General features: G+C 37.9%; 1 protein-coding gene across 1 annotated transcript in view; it reads right to left on the bottom strand.

The window, feature by feature from the left end:
- LRP6 (LDL receptor related protein 6) overlaps positions 1-23,107 on the bottom strand; it is a 179,005-nt gene that overhangs the window by 93,557 nt on the left and 62,341 nt on the right. Inside the window, exon 3 of the mRNA XM_047865362.1 lies at positions 11,703-11,900. Within this exon, the coding sequence (XP_047721318.1) occupies positions 11,703-11,900 (198 nt within the window). The remainder of the gene's footprint in view (positions 1-11,702; positions 11,901-23,107) is intronic.

Below are 23,107 nucleotides of genomic sequence, written 5' to 3' on the forward strand. Positions count from 1 at the left end.
GTACATAGTGTTCTCTTTCGATCTGTAGTTTCAAATCTTGTTTTAACTTTGCCTGAATTATAGTTTTTCTTATGTGGTCTATTCCCTCGCTTTGGTTATCTTCCTAAAAGGGTCTTTTATCTCTGTTGTTTCTTCTTTGACTACCTTCAATATTTGTCACTCTCTCACACCTTTTAAAAATTTTTACATTTCACTTTGGTCTTTAAATGTTTCTTCTTAAACCCCAGAACTAGACCCACAAACGTATGGCCAACTAATCTTTGACAAAGCAGGAAAGAACATCCAATGGAAAAAAGACAGTCTCTTTTAACAAATGGTGCTGGGAGAACTGGACAGCAACATGCAGAAGGTTGAAACTAGACCACTTTCTCACACCATTCACAAAAATAAACTCAAAATGGATAAAGGACCTGAATGTGAGACAGGAAACCATCAAAACCCTAGAGTAGAAAGCAGGAAAAGACCTCTCTGACCTCAGCCGTAGCAATCTCTTACTCAACACATCCCCAAAGGCAAGGGAATTAAAAGCAAAAGTGAATTACTGGGACCTTATGAAGATAAAAAGCTTCTGCACAGCAAAGGAAACAAACAACAAAACTAAAAGGCAACCAACGGAATGGGTAAAGATATTTGCAAATGACATATCGGACAAAGGGCTAGTATCTAAAATCTATAAAGAGCTCACCAAACTCCACACCCGAAAAACAACCCAGTGAAGAAATGGGCAGAAAACATGAATAGACACTTCTCTAAAGAAGACATCCGGATGGCCAACAGGCACATGAAAAGATGCTCAACGTCGCTCCTTATCAGGGAAATACAAATCAAAATCACACTCAGATATCACCTCACGCCAGTCAGAGTGGCCAAAATGAACAAATTAGGAGACTATAGATGCTGGAGAGGATGTGGAGAAATGGGAACCCTCTTGCACTGTTGGTGGGAATGCAAACTGGTGCAGCCACTCTGGAAAACAGTGTGGAGGTTCCTCAGAAAATTAAAAATAGACCTACCCTATGACCCAGCAATAGCACTGCTAGGAATTGACCCAAGGGATACAGGAGTACTGATGCATAGGGGCACTTGTACCCCAATGTTTATAGCAACACTCTCAACAATAGCCAAATTAGGGAAAGAGCCTAAATGTCATCAACTGATGAATGGATAAAGAAATTGTGGTTTATATACACAATGGAGTACTACATGGCAATGAGAAAGAACGAAATATGGCCCTTTGTAGCAACGTGGATGGAACTGGAGAGTGTGATGCTAAGTGAAATAAGCCATACAGAGAAAGATAGATACCATATGGTTTCACTCTTATGTGGATCCTGAGAAACTTAACAGAAACCCATGGGGGAGGGGAAGGAAAAAACAACAACCAAAAAAAGAGGTTAGAGTGGGAGAGAGCCAAAGCATAAGAGACTCTGAAAAACTGAGAACTGAGGGTTGATGGGGGGTGGGAGGGAGGGGAGGGTGGGGGATGGGTATTGAGGAGGGCACCTTTTGGGATGAGCACTGGGTGTTGTATGGAAACCAATTTGACAATACATTTCATATACTGAAAAAAAAATAAAAATTAAAATTAAAAAAAAAAGTTTCTTCTTTTTCAACTCCTACTTAAAGATCTTTTCTGTTTATTCAGTCTTGTGTCCCTTCTACTTTAGCTATCTTTCCTCAAATAATCTTTCTTCACTTATAATTTTTAGTTCTGTCATCTCATTTCTGAATTTTCTCATTTTAATTTATTTTGATCTTTGACATGTGACATTGGTGTCTCAATCTGATTGTGCATTTCTAAATGGAGGTTTGATCAGTCCTATTGACGTATCTTTCTGGAGGAGTTTTCTATGTAAGGACATTATTCTTTTTCTCATCCTTTTTCTTCAGCTTTATTGAGGTATAACTGACATAAAATTGAAAAACATTTAAAGTGGACAAAGTGATGATACGACATACACATAAAGTGTAAAATGATTCTCCACACCTAGTTAATTATCACATCTCATGCATTTTTGGTTTTGTTTGTCTTTCTTTTTGTTGGGGAGGGGGAAACATTTAGCAAATTTCAATTATATAGTACAATGTTATCAACTAAAAAGACAATGTTACATATTAAATCTCAGAACTTATTCATCTTCAATCTGAAAGTTTATATACCTTTTTACAAAACCTCTTCCTATTTACCTCACCCCTCATTCCCTGGTAACCACTTTTCTTCTCTTTGTTTCTATGAAATTAACTTAAAAAAAAAAAAGATTCCACATACATCTGATATCATGCAGTATTTGTCATTCTCTACCTGGCTCATTTCACTAAGCCTAATGGCCTCAAGGTCCACCCATGTCATCACAAACAGCAGGATGTCCTTCCTTCTCATGGCTGAATGATACTGTACTGAATGTATATATACCACCACCCTCTTTATTCATTCACTGACAGACATAAATATTTCCAATGTACTGGGTATTATGAATAATGCTACTATGAACATGGGAATGCAGATATCTCAAGACCCTATTTTGATTTCCTTTGGACATACACCCCAAAGTGAGATTACTGGATCACATGGTAATAATATTTTTAATTTTCTGAGGGGCCTCCATGCTGGCTGCACCAATATACAATCCCATCAACAGTGCAAAAGGGTTCCCTTTTCTTGACATTCCTGCCAACACTTATCTCAACTTTTTGATAGTAGAAATTCTAATAAGTGTGAGGTGATAACTAACTGTAGTTTTAATTTGCATTTCCCTGATGATTAGTTATGTTGAGCACCTTTTCACATGCTCGATGGCCATCTGCAAGTCCTCCTTGGAAAAATTAAGTTCCTTTGCCCTTTTTTTTTTTTTTTTTTTTTTTTTTAGGTAGGCTTCATGTGCCTCAAGGAGCCAATGCAGGGCTTGAACTCAGGACCCTGAGATCAAGATGTGAGCTGAGATCAAAAGTCAGATGCTTAACCGACTGAGCCACCCAGGTGCCCCATCTGTCCATTTCTTAATGAGATTTTTTACAATTCGGTTATGTATGTTTTTTATACATTCTGGATGTTAGCAACCTATCAAACATAAAATTTACAAATATTTTATCCCATTCTGCATGCTGCCTTTCATTTTGTTGATGGTTTCCTTTATTGTGCAGCTTTTTAGTTTGATGCAGTCCTACTTATTTATTTTTGCTTTCATTATCTTGCTTCTGTTGACAAAACCAAAAAAATCACTGTCAATATTGATGTCAAGGAGCTTACCCCATGTTTTCTTCTAGGCATTTTATGGTTTCAGGTTTTAAATGTATGTCTTTAACCCATTTTGAGTTGATTTTTGTGCATAGTATAAAATACAGGTCCAGTTTTATTGTTTTGTTTTTTTTTAAGTTTATTTACTTTTTAGAGAAAGAACATGAGCACAAGTGGGGGAGGAGAGAGAGAAAGTGAGGGAGAGAGAGAGAATCCCAAGCAAGCTCTGCAATGATAGCACGGCTCGAACTCGTGAACCGTGAGATCATGATCTGAGCTTAACCAACTGAACGACCCAGGCACCCTGTCCAGTTTTATTCTTTTGTGCATCTGCTCAATTTTGCCAACATCATTATATGGGCAAGACTATCCTTTCACTACTGTACATTCTTAGCTCTTTTGTCATAAATTAATTGATCATATATGCACTGGTTTATTTCTGGGCTCTCTAATCTGTTCCACTGATCTAGGTGCCTGTTTTTTTGCCAACACTATACTGTTTTCATTACTGTAGCTTTGGAATATAGTCTGAAATAAGGGAGCATGATGCCTCTAAGCTTTGTTCTTCATTCCCAAAACTGCATTGGTTATTAGGGGGCTTTTGTGGTGTCATCAAATGTTTATTCCATTTCTGTGAAAAATTTCACTGGAATTTTGATAGGCATTACACTGATTCTGGAGGTGGCTTTGGGTACTATGGCCATTTTAACAAACGAATTCTTCCAACTCACAAGAAAGGATTATCTTTACATTTATTTTTGTCTTTTTCAGTTTCTTTCATCAGCATCTTATAGTATTCAGGTACAGACCTTTCACTTCCTTGTTTAAATCTCTTACTGTGTGTTATATACATATATTTTTCATGTTATAGTAAATACAATTGTCTTCTTAGTTTCTCTTTCTGATAGTACTAGCATATAGAAATGCAACTGATTTTTGTATATTGATTTTGTATATTGCACCTTTACCGAATTTATTCATTCTAATAGTTTTTTGGTGGTTTTTAGGATTATCTATATATAACATCAGGTCTTATGCAAATAGAGACAATTTTACTTAATCCTTTCTTTTATGGATGCTCTTTATTTCTTTTTCTTGCCTAACTGCACTGGCTAGGACCACCAGTATTAGGTTGAATAACAGCAAGAGTGAGCACCCTTATCTTGTTTTCAGCTTCTCACTTTTTGAGTATAGTATTAGCTATGGGTTTATCATATATAGCCTTTATCACGTTAAGGTATGTTCCCTATATACTCATTTTGTTGAGATTTAATCATGAATATTTAATTTTGCCACTGGAATATATACCACTTGATTACGATCTTTTTAATGTACTGTTGAATTTGGTTTGCTAGTATTTTGTTAAGAATTTATGCATTTAAAAAAAAGGATTTATGTATCTATATTCATTAGGAATATTGGACGGTAATTTTTCTTTCTTGTAGGTCCCTTGTCTGATTGTAATATCAAGGTAATATAATAGCTATAAAATGGGAAAGTACCCCCCCCCCTCTTCTATTCTGTAGAAGATTTTAAGAAGGGTTGGTATTAATTCTTCCTCAAGGGTGTGGTAGAGTTTACCAGTGAAGCAGTCTGGTCCTAGACTTTTGTTTTTTGAGAGGCTTTTGATTGCTAATTCAATCTCCTTGTAAGTATCTGATCCATTCAGATTTTCTATTTCTTCATGATTCAGGGTTTATTATTATTATTTTTTAAATGTTTATTCATTTTTGAGAGCTGTGACAACAGAGCCTGACACGGGGCTTGAACTCACGAACCCTGAGATCATGACCTGAACCGAAGTTGGATACTTAACCGACTGAGCTACCCAGGCACCCCTTAGCCACCCAGGCACCCCTTTCATGATTCAGTCTTGACAGACTGTATGTTTCTAGGAATATTCCATTTCTTCTAGGTTGCTCAATTTGTTTGGTGTATACTTGTTCATAGTAGTCTCCTCTGATCCTTTGTATTTGTGTGGTATCAGTTGTAATGTCTACTCTCTCACTTCTGATTTTACTTCAGTCTTCTTTTTTCTTGTTAAGCCTAGCTAAAGGTTTGTCTATTTTGTTCCTCTCTTCAAAAAGAGCTCTTAATTTGATTAGATAGATCTTTTCTATTGCCTTTATTGTCTCTATTTCATGAATTTCCACTCTAATTCTTTGGTATTTCCTTCATTCCAGAAACTCTGGGCTTAGTTTGTTCTCTTTATCTAGTTCTTCGAAGAATAAATGTAGATTGAGCTTTCGTTCCTTACTACAGGCAATTTAAAACTGCTTTTGTTGTATCTCTTAAGTTTTGAGAGATGTTGCATTTGGATTTTTATTGGTCTCAGATACTTTTGATTTCTCCTTTGATTTCTTCCTTAACCCAGAGATTTTTCAGGAATTTCTTGTTTCACCACCACATATCAGTAAATTTTCTAATTTTCTTTTTTTTTTAATTGAGGAATAATTGACACACTTTATATTAGTTTCAGGTATGATATAAGCATTCAATACCTGTATATATTTCAAAATGATCACCACAGTAAGTCTAGTTAATATCCATCACCATACATAGTTACAAAACATTCTTCTTGTAATAAGAACATTTAAGATTTTTTTTTAATATGAAATTTATTGTCAAATTGGTTTCCATACAACAAGAACATTTAAGATTTACTCTTGGGCACCTGGGTGGCTCAGCTGATTAAGAATCCAACTCCTGATTTCAGCTCAGGTCATGATCTTACAATTTGTGAGATCAAGCCCCATGCTGGGGCAGAGCCCGCTTGGGATTCTCTCTCTCCCTCTCTCTGCCCTTCCCCTACTCTCTCTCTCAAAATAAGTAAATAAACATTAAAAAAATATTTACTCTTAATAAATTTAAAGTATGCAATACAGTACCATTAACTATAGTCACCATGATGTACATTACATCCCCCTGACTTACTTACTTTATAACTAAAGTCTGTACCTTTTTCTTTTGACTCCCTTCATCCATTTTGCCCATGCCCATCCCCTGTCTCTGGCAACCACCAATGTGTTCTCTGTATCTATGAGCTTGGTTTTGTTTTTTAGATTCTACACATAAGTGAGTTCATATAGTATTTGTCTTTCTCTAACTTCTTTCACATAGCATAATGAATGCCCTTAAGTTCCAACCATGTTCACTCTAATGGTAAGGTTTCACTCTCCTTAAAACTGAGTAATATTCTTTTTTGGAATTTACCTCATTTTCGTCATCCATCCATCAAAGGGCACTGAGGTTATTTCCATATCTTGGCTATTATAAATAACGCTTTAATGAACATGGGGGTGTATATATATTTTTAAGCTAGTATTTCTATTTTCTTCAGATAAATACTCAGAAGTAGAATTGCTGGATCACATGGTAGTTCTATTTTTAATTTCTTGACAAACTTTCATACTGTTTTCCACAGTGGCTGTCCCAGTTTACATTCCCACCAACAGGGCACGAGAGTTTCCTTTTCTCCACATCCTTGCCAACACTTGTTATTTCTTGTCTTTTTCATAACAGCCATTCTAACAGGTATGAGATGATAATTCTCCACTTTTCTTCTTGTAACTGATTTCTAGTTTCATACCACTGTAGTCAGCAAAATGCATGATATGATTTTAACCTTCTTAAATTTATTAACATTTGTCTGTGGACTAACATAAGATCTATTTTGGAGAATGTTCCATATGCACTTGAGAAAAATGTGTGTTCTGGTGCTACTGGATGGAATGTTTTTAAATGTCTCTTAAGTCTACCTGGTCTCACAGGTAATTTTAGTCCTACTGATTTTCTGCCTCAATGACCTTAAAAGCTAAAGTGAGTCTCTTGTAGGCAGAATATAGTGAGTCTTGTGTTTTTATCCATTCAGCCACTCTATGAGTTTTCATTAAAGAATTTAGTCCAGGGGCGCCTGGGTGGCGCAGTCGGTTAAGCGTCCGACTTCAGCCAGGTCACGATCTCGCGGTCCGTGAGTTCGAGCCCCGCGTCAGACTCTGGGCTGATGGCTCAGAGCCTGGAGCCTGCTTCCGATTCTATGTCTCCCTCTCTCTCTGCCCCTCCCCCGTTCATGCTCTGTCTCTGTCCCAAAAATAAATAAACGTTGAAAAAAAAATTAAAAAAAAAAAAAGAATTTAGTCCATTTCTATATAAAGTAATAACTGATAGATATGGACTTAATCTTGCCATTTAGTTCATTGTTTTTTGGCTGTTTTGTATTTCATTTGTTCTTTTCTTGCTCTCTTTGTGATTTGATATTCTATATTGGTATGCTTAGATTCCTACTAATCTTTTCTGTGTATACAATAGATTTTTGCTGTTGGCTACCAGGAAACTTATGTAGGACATCTATCCCAGCAGGGCTCAGCACAGAGGAAATAGTCAGAATCACCCATGTCCCAATCTCTCCTTATAGGAAGTCTATTTCCCTGAAAGAAACCTGAAGTAAGGTTTCTAATTTAGCAGATATCCAGGGGCTGACAACAATCATCCCAGGAGACCAGGGAGTTCTACAGACACCACCTCCACCTTTTCTCTCTAGCCCAATCCAAATCTCCAGTATCTCCACACAATCAGCTTACAGACACATCTGAAGCCCCAGCTTTTACAGATGCCACCCAAGAGATGGGACTCTGGATCACCTGTCTCTGAAAACTAATGGGGTTTACATTTATAAGCTGCACAGGGCTGTAGCAATGAGGTAGTTCTTAATGGGTATATATACCTGTGTACCCAGGCTGTATACCTGGGTCCAATGCTGTGGAAACAGGCAGAAATGTCCATCTCTAAGTCTCTCCCTGTAAGACCCCTAACTATATACTTTCCCAGTTATTTCCTGGGTGATCTAGCTTCCAATCAGCCTGCAGGTGCTGATTGTGATCCTTCCCTTTGGAACACCTAATAAATCTGGGCACACTCTCAACTACTGGGAGCCACTAAGAATAAAGAAGGCAGTTTGGGGGGTGTCTGGGTGGCTCAGTTGGTTAAACATCCAACTCTTAATCTGGGCTCAGGTCATGATCTTGCAGTTCGTGAATTCAAGCCCCACATCAGGCTCTGTGCTGATGGTGTGGACCTTGCTTGGGATTCTGTCTCTCCTTCTCTCTGCCCCTCCACCACTTGTGTTCTCGTTCTCTCTCTCTCTCTCTCTCTGTCTCTCTCTCTCAAAATAAATAAACAGCAAATTTAAGAAGAAGAAGGCGGCACTTTGGGCAATCACCCAAGTATGAGAGACAACCAAGAACTCACATCAGGCTGGTTGATAAGGTTGATGTCCTACAGAACACCAGTCCATCAAAACTAGGAGGGGTGGTGTTTTGGTTTTTTTTTTTTTTAATTTTTTTAACATTTATTTATTTTTGAGAGACAGAGAACGAACAGGGGAGGAACAGAGAGAGACACACAGAATCTGAAGCAGGCTCCAGGCTCCGAGCTGTCAGCACAGAGCCTGACATGAGGCTCAAAGCCATGAACTGTGAGATCATGACCCTAGCTGAAGTCAGTTGCTCAACCGACTGAGCCACCCAGGCACCCCGGTTTTTTTTTTTAATCTAACGTGTAGAAACCAACACAGAGTAAAGAAAAATGAACAAAAAGAATATGTTCCAAACAAAAGAGCAAGAAAGAACTCCAGAAACAGACCTTAGTGAAACAAAGATAAGTGATTTACTTGATAAAGAGTTCAAAGTAACAGTCATAAACATGTTCACCAAGGTCAGAACAATGCATGAATAAAGTGAGAATTTTAACAGAGAGAGAAAATATAGGAAAGCACCAATAAAAATTACACAGCAAAGAATACAATAACTGAACTGAAAAATTTGAGAGAGGAGTTCAACAGCAGACTAGATCAAGCAGAAGAAAGTATCAGCAAATTCAAAGACAGGGCAGTAGAATTCATCCAAAGAAACAGAAAGAAAAACAATAAAAGTGAAGACAGTTTAAGGGACTTTTTTAAATTTACTTTTTTTATTTTGAGAGAGAGAGCACACGCAGGGGAGAGGAAGAGAGACTCCCAAGCAGGTTCCATGCTGTCAGCACAGAGCCCAACACAGGGCTCAATCCCACAAACTGTGAGATCACGACCTGAGCCGACATCAAGTGTCAGACGTTTAGTCGACTAAGTCACCCAAGTGTCCCAGATAGTTTATGGGAATTTTAGGAGATCAGCAAGTAGACCACTACTCACATGATAATCGCCCCAGAAGGAGAGGATGAAGACAAAGGGTCAGGAAGTTTACTGAAAGAAAATGCCTGAAAACTGCCCTAACCTGGGGAAAGAAATAGACATCCAGATACAAGAAGCCCAGAAAGTTTCAAAAAAGATGAATCCAAAAAAACCTACTCCAAGATATATTTTAATTAAATTGTCAAATGTTAAAGACACAAAGAGTATCTTAAAAACAACAGGAGAAAAAGAACTTGTTTCACACAAGGGAATCCTCGTAAGACCATCAGCATATTTTTCAGCAGAAACTTTGGAAGCCAGGAGAGGATGGCAAAATATATTAAAAGTGCCGAGAAGCGGGGGAACTGCCAACAAGAATACTCTACCTGGCAAAGCTGTCTGAATGGAAGGAGAAATAAAGAATTTTCTAGAAAAGGAAAAGCAGAAGGAGTTTATCACCACTAGATCAGCCTTACAAGAAATGTTAAGGGGACTTCCTCCAAGCTGAAACAAAAAGAGCGCTAATTAGTAACAAGAAAACATGAAAGTATAAATCTCATTGGTAAAAAGGTAAGTATATGGTTTAATTCAGAATGCTCTAATTTTGTAATATTGGTGGGTAAATCACTTATAAATCTAGTATGAAGGTTAAAAAATAAAAGTAGTAAAAGTAACTATAATGTGTTAATGGATACATAAGGTAAAAAGATGCAAACTGTGACAGAAACATTAAATGTGGGAGGGAGAGTAAAAACTATAAAGCTAAGATGCATTCAAAGCTGTTATTAGCTTAAAAAACTGTTATAAATGTCAGATATTCTTTATAATAATTTTAAATGGGATTTTACCTTGATACTATTGTGTTTCTCATGTTAATGGAAAATTAGTTTTCCTGAATTTTTAGAAGATGGCGTTCAAGGTAGTTTTTCCAGTTTTACAGAACTGACTCTTCTATTGTTTTCCTGTAATGTTAAACAATATGGCAGCTTCCTTTCTGAGACCTCCCAGCTGTTTCTCTGCCAATTCTTATCTGAACTTTCTCTTTTCTTCCTCTTCTGACCCTCTAACTTTCCCTATTCTGCTCATTTGATGCTACTATTGTATTTTGTTTCCATTCAGTGCGCTACACCCTGTACTGGTAGAGAACTCTAGAAGTTCTGTTTCAAGAATTCTCAGGAGCCAGACGGCTCTATCCTCTTCTGTCTTTACCATGAACACACTGTATTTGGCTGATACTGGAGTGGGCAACTCCCGCCACTGTCTCATTTCAGCTGCTGCTCTTAATATAGTCCAGCAAATTGTCTACTAAATAGTTGAAGCTATTTTGGAGGTCTTCTGTTTTCAAGTTCTATGCAATACCCCATTCAACTTTCTCTTGTGGCTGCTAGTGGTCTGCTCGTACCTGCTTTGACTTCTGGATGCCTGAGGTTAGTTTTATGGTATGCTTCTGAATTTGCTATCTAGTTTCATTAGTTTTTGTACGAGTATTCTGAGAAAGTCAAAAAAACTATGACGTGACCAGATTTACTTCCTAGCATCTCTCTCAAAGCGAGAGAAGTACAAACAAAGCAATTATGTTTTTATATTCATCACATACTTCTTACTTTCCTTCATTTATTTCCAATTGTTTTTAAACCATCTTGTTATAAGTCGTTTCATTCTTTTTTAAAACAAGGCAAGAAAATACTCCCAACTCCATAGTTACAAAAACTTTATTTTAATAAATTATTTAAATCTTTCATGGTTTTCAAGACTTCTAAATGCTTCCTGATTCATGGTTCAGATAACTTACAAATGTTTACACTTGGAAAAATTCCTTCAACTATCTAAGGTTCTCTGTTTCTGTTGAGGTCTTAAGAATGAGACCACTAGAAAACAAAATAATCATTCAAACACAAGAACATAAATAGAAAGTGTCAGTAAAATTCTGAACATGATCTGACAAGAAATTCCATGTTTGTGTATTATAACTAAATTAGCTCAGAGTGAAAGAAAGAAAGAAAGAAAGAAAGAAAGAAAGAAAGAAAGAGAGAGAGAAAGAAAGAAAGAAAGAAAGAAAGAAAGAAAGAAAGAAGAAAAAAAAATACAGTCTATAAGTTCTAAGTCCTATCAAGATAGATGAAATGTAGTTACCTTTTGTCAAGAGCAAACTAAAAGTGTACTCTTCTTCCTCTTTGACACTTGGCCAAAAATACATAAATTTATTCATAATAAAATTAGGCCTTTATAATTTGCTTACGATATCAAAACACCATGATGTTTACTTAAAGTTTAAAAATAAACTTAAAAAGGCAATCTTACCGATTTGTTCCATCCAGATTTGATTTGTGGATGAAATTGAGTTTTGCATCTGCCCAATAAAGCTTCTGTTCCTCATAATCCAAAGTCAGTCCATTTGGCCAGTAAATTTCAGTGTTTATTATAATGAAGCGACTTGAACCATCCATTCCAGCACGTTCTATCTTTGGTACTTCTCCCCAGTCTGTCCAGTACATGAACCTAAAAACCATATAAACAAATCCATGACATAAGCAAGGTAATACCCAAATAATTTTTAACTATCACTATTAGATAAAGAAAGCTCCCTCAAGAACACTAAAACTAAAACCCCTGGGTATTATCAAAATTTTAACAATTTACCTTTTTGTCACCACCATGGTAATAACTGATTCAGATAAGCACCATCCAGCATGCAAACACTGTGTGATCAAAGTTTACTAAGAAAAAGGGTATTCACACTCTCAATGTATCTCCCCACAGGTTACTTATTGATGACAAAGGGGAAAATAGTAACTTTAGAGAAAATAAACTTGGTGGATACTACCTTAACCACATCACCTAAGTTAACATCATCAATGAGAGGGAACAAACTGGTGTCACATATGTGATGCACTGGAAAGGATATGCTATCTTTCATGCAGACTCTCTTAAATAGTATCTGCCAAAAAATGCATAACCTGAACACAATTATGAAAAAGTGGAGAAAATTGAGAAACTTCTAGAAAACAAATGGCCTTTGAAAATATCAATGTCATGAAAGTCAAAGAAAGGCTGAGAAACTAATCTAGATTAGATTAGATTTGAGCAGAATAAATCTAATCTACATTAGAACACAATAAAGACACATGGTAACTACATAAAGTGCATGGTTCTAGACCGAGCAGCTGGGGAAAATGCTATGAAAACATTATTAGGAAACCTGGGAAAATCTAAGGGACTATCAAATTACCTAACAGAAATGTACTGATGTTAATTTCCTAAATACGATCCTTGTACTGTGGTTAGAGTATATAGGAGTTCATTGTACCATTTTTGCTTCTATTCTACAAGTTTGAAGCTTTTTCCAAAATTAAAAAAAAACCAGAAATCTATTATTAATAGTCTCATTTCGGGGGGGGGGGGGGGGGATGGAGAAAATTTTCCTTGTTAAAGGTAAAATTCTTAATGTGTTATATTTCAATTAAAAGCATATTTTTTTAAGTTAATGAAGGTGCTCTGAATTAGATATGAGATACCCAAATAAACATGTTCAAACACAATAGAAATTCAGGCATAAATTTTACTCAAAAATAATGTTGGAATGGTAATACTACAGTGATTCCGCTTGTACAAATAGGTATTTCATATAAACTGTTTACTCAAGGGAATTAGGGGAAGAGAATATCAGGTAGCTAGATACAAGATATTGTGCTGATGGTTTTACATACATTATCTCACTTAGGCCTTATAGCAGTGTTATGAAATATATTTGTCCATCACTGTATTTCAGACAACTCAGAAGAGTTAGCATATTACTTAAAGTCACACAGCTAATAAATGCAGAACAGAAATTCAAACCTACATCCCCCGATTGCAAAGCCAACACTTATGCCTTTGATTTGTAAGGAATAGAGAAGGCAGTGTCCCCTAAAATGAGGATAATGATTGGATATTGTCCAGAATGAGGAGAATGATCAGATTCATGCAAGATAAAAGTACACAAAAAAAGCAAGCCAGACAATTTTAGACCATCTTAAAATTTTCTGGGTTTTATTCTAAGAGCAAATAACAACACCTGAAGACTTAAGATTGAAAGTGATATGACTGGCTTTGTGAGGTTTGGAGGAGTGGAGCAGCCGAGGAGGAGGAGAGTGGCTGCAGTATAGAAAAAGACTGCTGGAAAACAAGAAAAAAAACGAATACAAAGAGGCCAGAGCTCCCAAAATGGCTGTGTGAGAAACTCAGCAAATCCTCTCCTCTAAAACCAAAAAAGAAAAGAAAAAAAAGGACAGTCAAAAGTAATTAGAGTCTGTGAAAATTGACCAAAGGATAAACAACAAAATGAGAAGCATTTGTTCAGGAATATCTACTAAATCTCAGAAGGAAGTGTGACATTTCAGCCAGAAGTTATGTGCACCCCATCCACCCTGCTAAGTGTGTGGCACACCTTAGAAGACACGGCAGACCTTAAAACTTGGCAGCTACCTGGCCCTGCAAGAGAATGCTGACTTTATTTGAAGCAAGTAATGGAAAAACCTATGCCCAGGAATGTTGTTAAAAACAAGAGTGCTCTCCATGGCAAACAATCAGAGAGGGCTATTATCCCAAGCAATACTGGTCCAAAAATATAAATGTAATGTAGGTAAATTTTACTTTAATTTTTTTAATGGATGCAAGACTTTACTAGATACAGGAATGCTCAATATCATCAATCATCAGGGAAATGCAAATTAAAACCATAGTAAGATATCACTCCACGCCCACTAAAATGGTTAACACTTAAAAGACTAACAATACTAGGGCACCTGGGTGGCTCAATTGGTTGAGTGTCCGACTCTTGATTTTGGCTCAGGTCATGATCTGAGAGTCGTGGGATCAGGTTACTCAGTGTGGAGCCCGCCTGAGATTCTCTCTCTCTCTCTGCCCCTCTCCCTCATTTGTGTTCTCTCTATATATAAAATAACATAAATAATTTAAAAAATTAAAGACTAACAATACTAAGTGTTGGTAACAATGGAGCAAGTGGAACTCTCATACACCACTAGTATAATCACTTTGGAAAACACTTTGTCAGTTTCTTACAAAGTTAAATATACATCTAACTCTATGAACCAGCAATTCTACCTTTAGGTATTTATCCAAGAGAAATAAAAACATATCCACAAATAACCCAGTTAAGAAATGGGCAGACAACATGAATAGAGACACTCTTCCAAAGAAGACATCCAGATAGCTACCAGACACATGAAAAAATGCTCAAGGATATACACTCAAGGATATACAAATCAAAACCACAATGAGATACCACCTCACATCTGTCAGAATGGCTAAAATTAACAACACAAGAAACAACAGGTGTTGGCGAGAATGCAGAGAAAGGGGAACCCTCTGACACTATTGGTGGGAATGCAAACTGATGGAGCCACTCTGGAGAATAGTATAGAGGTTTCTCGAGAAACTAAAAATAGAACTACCCAACAATCCAGCAACTGCACTATTAGGTGTTTACCCAAAGGATACAAAAATACTGATTCAAAGGGATACATGCAACCCCATGTTTATAGCAGCATTATCAACAATAGCCAAACTCAATAGCCCAATGTCCATCAACTGATGAACAGATAAAGATGTGGCGCGCGCGCACACACACACACACACACACACACACACACACACACACACACACTGGAATATTACTCAGCCATCAAAAAGAATGAAATCTTGCCAATTGCAATGATGTGGATGGAGCTAGAAAATATTATGCTAAGTGAAATAAGTCATTCAGAGAAAGACAAATACTGTATGATTTCACTGATATGTGGAATTTAAGAAACAAAACAGACGAACATATGGGAAGGCGGGAGGAGAAAAGCGAGGGAAACAAACCACAAAAGACTCTTAACGACAGAGGCCAAACTGAGGGTTACTGGAGGGAAGGTGAATGGGGGATGGGCTAAATGGGTGATGGACATTAAGAAGGGCACTTGTTGGGATGAGCACTGGGTGTTGTATGTAAGTGATGAGTCACTGAATTCTACTCCTGAAACCAATGTGCACTGTATGTTAACTAAAATATGAATTTAAAGAAAAAAAAGGGAAAAAAACCACATCTACACAACAATTGTACATGCTAGTTCACAGAAACTTTACTCATAATAGCTAAAATCTAGAAACAACACAAATATCCATTAATAGCATGATATAAAATTCTGGTATATTCATGCAATGAAATACTACTTAGCAATACAAAAAAAACCACATTACATTCCAAAACAGGATGAATTTTTAAATTTAGGATGAACAAAAGAAGCCAGACACAAAAAAGAGTACCTACTTCATGACTTTATTCTATGAAGTTCCAGATTCGCAAAACCAATCTACAGTGATAGAAATCAGTAGTTACTAGGTAGAAGCAGAGACTGACTTGAAAGGGGCTCAGGCAGCTTTCTGGAGTGATGTGATGAAAAACTTAGGGGGAGGAAAGGTAAGCATATACATTTATCAAAACATCAAGCTACAAATGTAAAAATATGCATATTGCTGCATATAAATTATATCTCAATAAAGCTGCTTAAAGCACAAATACGATGGGGCCTCTGGGTGGCGCAGTCAGTTGAGCCAGGTCATGATCTCATAGTTGGTGAGTTCCAGCCCCACAGAAGGAGACTCTGTGTCTCCTCTCTCTACCCCTCCCCAACTTGTGCTCTGTCTCTGTGTCTCTCTCTAAGATAAACATTAAAAAAAAAAAAATGTTAAAACTAATTCAAAAGTACCTTCTTTTCTATAGAAGCCTTTCCTAGCTTGCCCAGAGTTACTCCCTCCTAGGTGCTCCCACAGCATGTTTCACTGTGCTGTAGCACTTATCCCAGTTTGTATATAAACTATGAAGAATTTATATGGACGGATCATAAGTGATTTTGCACACTATCAAGATGTATATATCAGTAAGTGGTGTTGTCTATTTTGTACAATAAAATTTAGGCAGCTCTACAAATTGTTATTAACCTAAATAAGCATTAAACTTATTTAATAAATAAGAATTCAGTGTCTAGTTTATGGTGAAATAAAAACCTGTTAATACGAGGGGAATCCAACATGGTGGAGAAGTAGGGGGACCTGAAGTTCCCTTGTCCCTCAAACACAGCAGTGTTGAGGCCAAAACTGCTAAATTCTAAATTCTAAAAGTCCAGGCTGCAGTGACAGAGACGTCTGCAGGGGTCCACAGGGACAACCTGGTGGGCCATAGGTGCGTAACTGAGAACTGGGGAGATAAAACAGGCAGCATAGGCACGGAGGGGAGGGATCCCCTTCTGCAGAGAGACAAAGGGAAGAGAAAGAGAGGCTGTGGAAGTGTAGGACTGTATTTGGACAAGAGAAAAACCACTGACTGGGATCGGAAAAAAACAGAGAAAGATCCAATTTCTAACTGCAGGGCTTTCTCCACACTGGGGCCGGCTGCCCTGTTCACGCACCTGGGGAGGAAGGGAGCCAGCCCCAGGATTGGTAACTAGTTCAGAGGCATAGAGGGAGAAAGCAATCCCCTCCTTCGAGTGCTATGGGAAGAAGATATATAACCGCTATGGGAAGAAGATATATAACCATGCAAAAAACAAAGACTGCCTGCACCCAACAGCCAGAGGCCATTTATGGGCAGGGCAGAAGGCACTTCCCTGAAACTTGGCACGTGGACTGGGACCCTTTAAGAAGTTAGAATCCCAATCCAGAGCCAGGGAGGCAAGGGAGGCAAAGGAAGCAAGGGAGTCAGGGGAGCAGGACAAACTGCCTCGCTAGCACCCGCACAGCACTGTGAGGTCATCCATTGGTGGGACAGAGTGGTACTCCCCTGGCATTGGGAGCGTGGAGCGGGACCCCTGAAGACATCGGGGTTTGAATCCCACACAAGCCCCAGGGAGGCATAGGAGACTGTGGAGGGAAGGGAAAAAGAAAAAACAAAAAACAGCCCACTAATGGCCTGAACAGAGTGGTTTAGGGTACCTGGTCTGGGATGCCGCCATTTTTCTCCACATCACCAACAAGGTGGGGCTTCAGGGAATGGACAGCGGCCCACAGTGGAGGGGGGACCCACCTATACCAAACCACACCCCTCCACACCTGGTAACTGCACATCTACCTGCGACTGACGCTAACCAACCAGACAGCCTCTCCTCCAGACCAGCGCTGTCAGTGGATCCAAGGCACCCAGAGGTTTTGCATTTTCTGATTTAATTCTTGGTCAATTCTTATTTTATGTGTACACACACACACACACACACACACACACACACACACGTGTGTGTGTATGTGTGTATATTTTTTTTTTCCTTCCCTTTCTCTTTCTTTTTTCCCTCTTCTAGTCTGGTTATTCTGATTGTTGGTTTGTTTAAGAAGACATATTTAATCTATTCTCTTTACACCTGTTCTGTATCTCCTTCTTTATTTTCCTCTCCCTCTCTCTGGATTAAACCACATAGTTTCTCTGCCCAATCAATTTTCTTTTATTTTTCCCCACTCCTGTCATTTCTCTCTTGTATGGGTTAAGGATTCTTCTACCACTACCACCACCACCGCCACCACCCCCCCCCCCTGCTTTTCTTCTTTTTTTTTTTTTTTTTTTTTAATTTTTTCTTCCAAGGTTACTTCAATGAACATATCAAAGCACACCTGGTGGAGGGTCCAAAACAATCACTACGAGTAGGGAGATACAGCAACCAGAAAGCACACAACACACTCCAAAAAAACACTTCCTGAAGGGCCAGGCCCCAGACAGTGTATGACCCCTCTTTAATACAGTACTGCTCACAGGTGCAGGACACATAACAAGTTTTTAAAACACATACAGGACAGAAAACTAGTCAAAATGATGAAATGGAAGAATTCTCCTCAAAAGAAATTCCAGGAAGAAATGACAGCTAAAGAATTGATCAAAATACATATAAACAATATAAGTGAACAAGAATTTAGAATAATAGTCATAAGATTAATCTCTGGGCTTGAAAAAAAACATAGAAGACAGCAGAGAATCTATTGCTGCAGAGATCAAGGAACTAAAAAATAGTCATGATGAATTAAAAAATACTGTAAATGAGGTGCAAAATAAACTGGAGGCAGTAACAGCGAGGATTGAAGAGGCAGAGAAGAGAATAAGTGAAACAGAAGATAAAATTATGGAAAAAGATGAAGCTGAGAAAAAGAGAGAGAAAATTCTAGATCACGAGGGGAGAATTAGAGAACTAAGTGATTCAATGAAATGAAATAATATCCATATAACAGGAGTTCCGGAAGAAGACAGAGAGAAAGGGGCGGAAAGTGTACTTGAACTGGCAAATTCTGAAAGCAGCTAGGGACACATGGGCCTTAACCTACAAGGGTAGATGCATCAAGGGTAGTAGCAGACCTATCTACTAAAATTTGGCAGGTCAGGAGGGAGTGGCAGGAAATATTCAATGTGCTGAATAGGAACAATATGCAGCCAAGAATCCTTTATCCAGCAAGGCTGTCATTCAGAATAGAAGGAGAGATAAAGGTTTTCCCAAACAAAAACTGAAGGAGTTCATCACCACTAAACCAGCCCTATAAGAGATCCTAAAGGGGACTCCGTGAGTGGAATGTTGCAAAGACTACAAAGGACCAGGGACATTACCACAAGCATGAAACCTACAGATAACACAATGACACTAAATACCTATCTTTCAATAAAAATGCTAAATGTAAATTGACTAAATGCTCCAATCTAAAGACACAGGGTATCAGAATGGATTAAAAAAAACAACAACAAAAAAATCCATCTACCTGCTGTCTTACAAGAGACCCATTTTAGACTTGAGGACACCTTCAGATTGAAGTGAGGGGATGGAGAACCACCTATCATGCTACTGCAAGTCAAAAGAAAGCTGGAGTAGCCATACTTTTTTCAGACAAACTAGATTTTAAACTAAAGGCTGTAACAAGAGATGAAGAAGGGCATTATATCATAATTACAGGGTCTATCCATCAAGAAGAGTTAACAATTATCCATCAAGAAGAGCTATGCACCGAATTCAGAAGCATCCAAATATATATAACAATAACATAAGCAATCTTATTGGTAAGAATGTGGTAATTGCAGGGGACTTTAATACTCCACTTACAACAATGGACAGATCATCTAGACAGAATATCAGTAAAGAAACAGTGGCCCTGAATGATACACTGGACCAGATAGACTTGACAGATATATTCAGAACTTTTCATCCAAAAGCAGAATACACATTTTCTCTACTGCACATGGAACATTCTCCAAGATAGAGCACATACTGGGTCACAAAACAGCCCTCAATAAATATAAAAGAAATGAGATCATACCATACCATGCACATTTTCAGATCACAATGCTATGAAACCTGAAATCAACCACAGGAAAAAGTTTGGAAAACCTCCAAATGAATAGAGGTTAAAGAACATCCTACTAAAGAATGGAAGGGTCAACCAGGCCATTAAAGAGAAAATTTAAAAATATATGGAAACAAATGAATGAAAACACAAAAGTCCAAACCCTCTGGGATGCAGCAAAGGCAGTCCTAAGAGGAAAATACATTGCAATCCAGGCCTATCTCAAGAAACAAGAAAAATCCCAAATACAAAATCTAATAGCACACCTAAAGGAACAAGAAGCAGAACAGCTCAGAAACCTCAAGGCCAAGAGAAGAAGAGAAATAATAAAGACCAGAGCAGAAATAAACAATAAAGACTCAAAAACAAAAAACAAAAAAACAAAAAAACAAAACCAGACCAGATCAATGAATCTAAGAGCTGGTTTATTGAAAACATAAAATTGATAAATCCCTAGTCAGACTTCTCAAAAAGAAAAGAGAAAGGACCCAAATAGATAAAATCACAAATGAAATTGGACTTATCACAGCAAACCCCTCAGAAATACAATTATCAGAGAATACTATGAAAAGTTATATGTCAGAAAAATGGACAAATTCCTAGACACCCACACACTACCAAAACTCAAACAGGAAGAAATAGAAAATTTGAGCAGACCCATAACTAACTAGTGAAGAAATTGAATCAGTTATCAAAAATCTCCCAACAAATAAGAGTTCTGGGCCAGATGGCTTACCAGGGGAATTCTACCAGACATTAATACCTTTCCTTCTCAAGCTGTTCCAAAAAAACAGAAATGGAAGGAAAACTTCCGGACTCATTCTCTGAAGGCAGCATTACCTTGATTCCCAAACCAGACAGAGACCCCACTAAAAAGGAGAATTACAGGCCAATATCCCTGATGAACATGGATGTAAAAATTCTCAACAAGATACTAGCAAATCGAATGCAACAGCATATAAAAAGAATTATTCACCATGATCAAGTGGGATTCATTCCTGGGCTGCCGGGCTGCTTCAATATTTGCAAATCAATCAATGTGATACATCACATTAATAAAATAAAGAATAAGGACCATTTGATCCTGTCAATAGATGCAGAAAAAGCATTTGACAAAACATAGTACCCTCTCTCAATAAAAACCCTCAAGAAAGTAGGGATAGAAAGAATATACCTAAACATCATAAAAGCCATATATGAAAGGCCCACAGCTAATATCATCCTCAATGGGGAAAAACTGAGAGCTTTCCCCCTGAGATCAGGAACACGGCAGGGATGTCCACTCTTACTACTGTTGTTTAACATAGTGTCAGAAGTCTTAGCCTCAGTAATCAGACAACAAAATGAAATAAAAGGCATCCAAATTGGCAAAGAAGTAGTCAAACTTTCACTTTTCGCAGATGACATGATACCCTACATGGAAAACCCAAAAGACTCCACCAAAAGCTGCTAGAACTGATACAAGAATTCAGCAAAGTCACAGGATACAAAATCAATATACAGAAATCAGTTGCATTTCTATACATCAATAATGAAGCACCAGAAAGAGAAATCAAGACATTGGTCCCATTTACAACTGGGCCAAGAACCAGAAAATATCTAAGAATAAACCTAGCCAAAGATGTATGCTGAAAACTACAGAAAACTTATGAACGAAACTGAAGAAGACACAAAGAAATGGAAAAACGTTCCATGCTCATGGACTGGAAGAATATCGTTAAAATGTCAATACTACCTAAAGCAATCTACACATTCAGTGTAGTCCCAATCAAAATAGCACCAGCATTCTTCTCAAAGCTAGAATAAACAATCCTAAAATTTGTATGGAACCAGAAAAGACCCCGAATAGTCAAAGTAATATTGAAAAAGAAAACCAAAGCAGGAGGCATCATGATCCCGGACTTTAGCCTCTACTACAAAGCTGTAATCATGAAGACGATATGGTACTGGCACAAAAACACACACATAGACCAATGGAATAGAACAGAGAACCCAGAATCATACCCACAAATGTATGACCAACTAATCTTTGACAAAGCAGGAAAGAGTATTCAATGGAAAAAAGACAGTCTCTTTGGCAAACGGTGCCAGGAGAACTGGACAGCAACATGCAGAAAAATGAAATTAGACCACTTTCTTACACTATACACAAAAATAAACTCAAAATGGATGAAAGACCTAAATATGACACAGGAAACCATCAAAACCCTAGAGGAGAAAACAGGCAACAACCTCTTTGACCTCACCCTCAGTGATTTCTTGCTCAACATATCTCCAAAGGCAATGGAATTCAAAGCAAAAATGAACTTTGGAACCTCATCAAGTAAAAACTTTCTGCACTGCAAAGGAAACAATCAACAAAACTAAAAGGCAACCGACAGAATGGGAGAAGATATTTGCAAATGAAATATCGGATAAGAGTTAGTATCCAAAATCTAATAAAGAACTTACCAAACTCAACACCCGAAAAACAAATAATCCAGTGAAGAAATGGGCAGAAGACATGAATAGACGCTTCTCCAAAGAAGACATCCAGATGGCCAACAGACACATGAAAAGCTGCTCAACATCATTCACCATCAGGGAAATACAAATCCAAACCACACTGAGATACCACCTCACACCAGTCAGAGTGGCTACAATTAACAATTCAGGAAACAACAGATGCTGGCAAGGATGTGTAGAAACAGGAACCCTCCTGCACTGTTGATGGGAATTCAAACTGGTACAGCCACTCTGGAAAACACTGTGGAGGTTCCTCAAAAAAATTAAAAAGAGACCTACCCTATGACCCAGGAATAGCACTGCTAGGAATTTATCCAAAGGATTCAGGAGTGCTGATGCATAAGGGCACAGGTACCCCAATGTTTTTAGCAGCACTTTGAACAATAGCCAAATTATGGAAAGAGCCTAAATGTCCATCAACTGATGAAGGGATAAAGAAGATGTGGTTTATATATACAATGGAATACTACTTAGCAATGAGAAAGAATGAAATCCTGCCATTTGTAGCAACGTGGATGGAACTGGAGGGTATTATGCCAAGTGAAATAAGTCAGTCACAGAAAGACACATATCGTATGTTCTCACTCATATGTGGAACTTGAGAAACTTACCAGAAGACCATGGGGGAAAGGAAGGGGGAAAAAATTGTTACAAACAGAGAGGGAGGGAGGCAAACCGTAAGAGACTCTTAAATACACAGAACAAACTGAGGGTTGGTGGGGCGGTGGGGGGAGGGGTGTGGAGAGGGGAAAATGGGTGATGGGCATTGAGGAGGGCACTTGTTGGGATGAGCACTGGGTGTTGTATGTAAGCTCCCAAAACTAAGAGCACACTGTATACACTGTATGCTAGCC

This window comes from Prionailurus viverrinus, chromosome B4, assembly GCF_022837055.1.
Source record: "Prionailurus viverrinus isolate Anna chromosome B4, UM_Priviv_1.0, whole genome shotgun sequence".
NCBI lineage: Eukaryota > Metazoa > Chordata > Mammalia > Carnivora > Felidae > Prionailurus > Prionailurus viverrinus.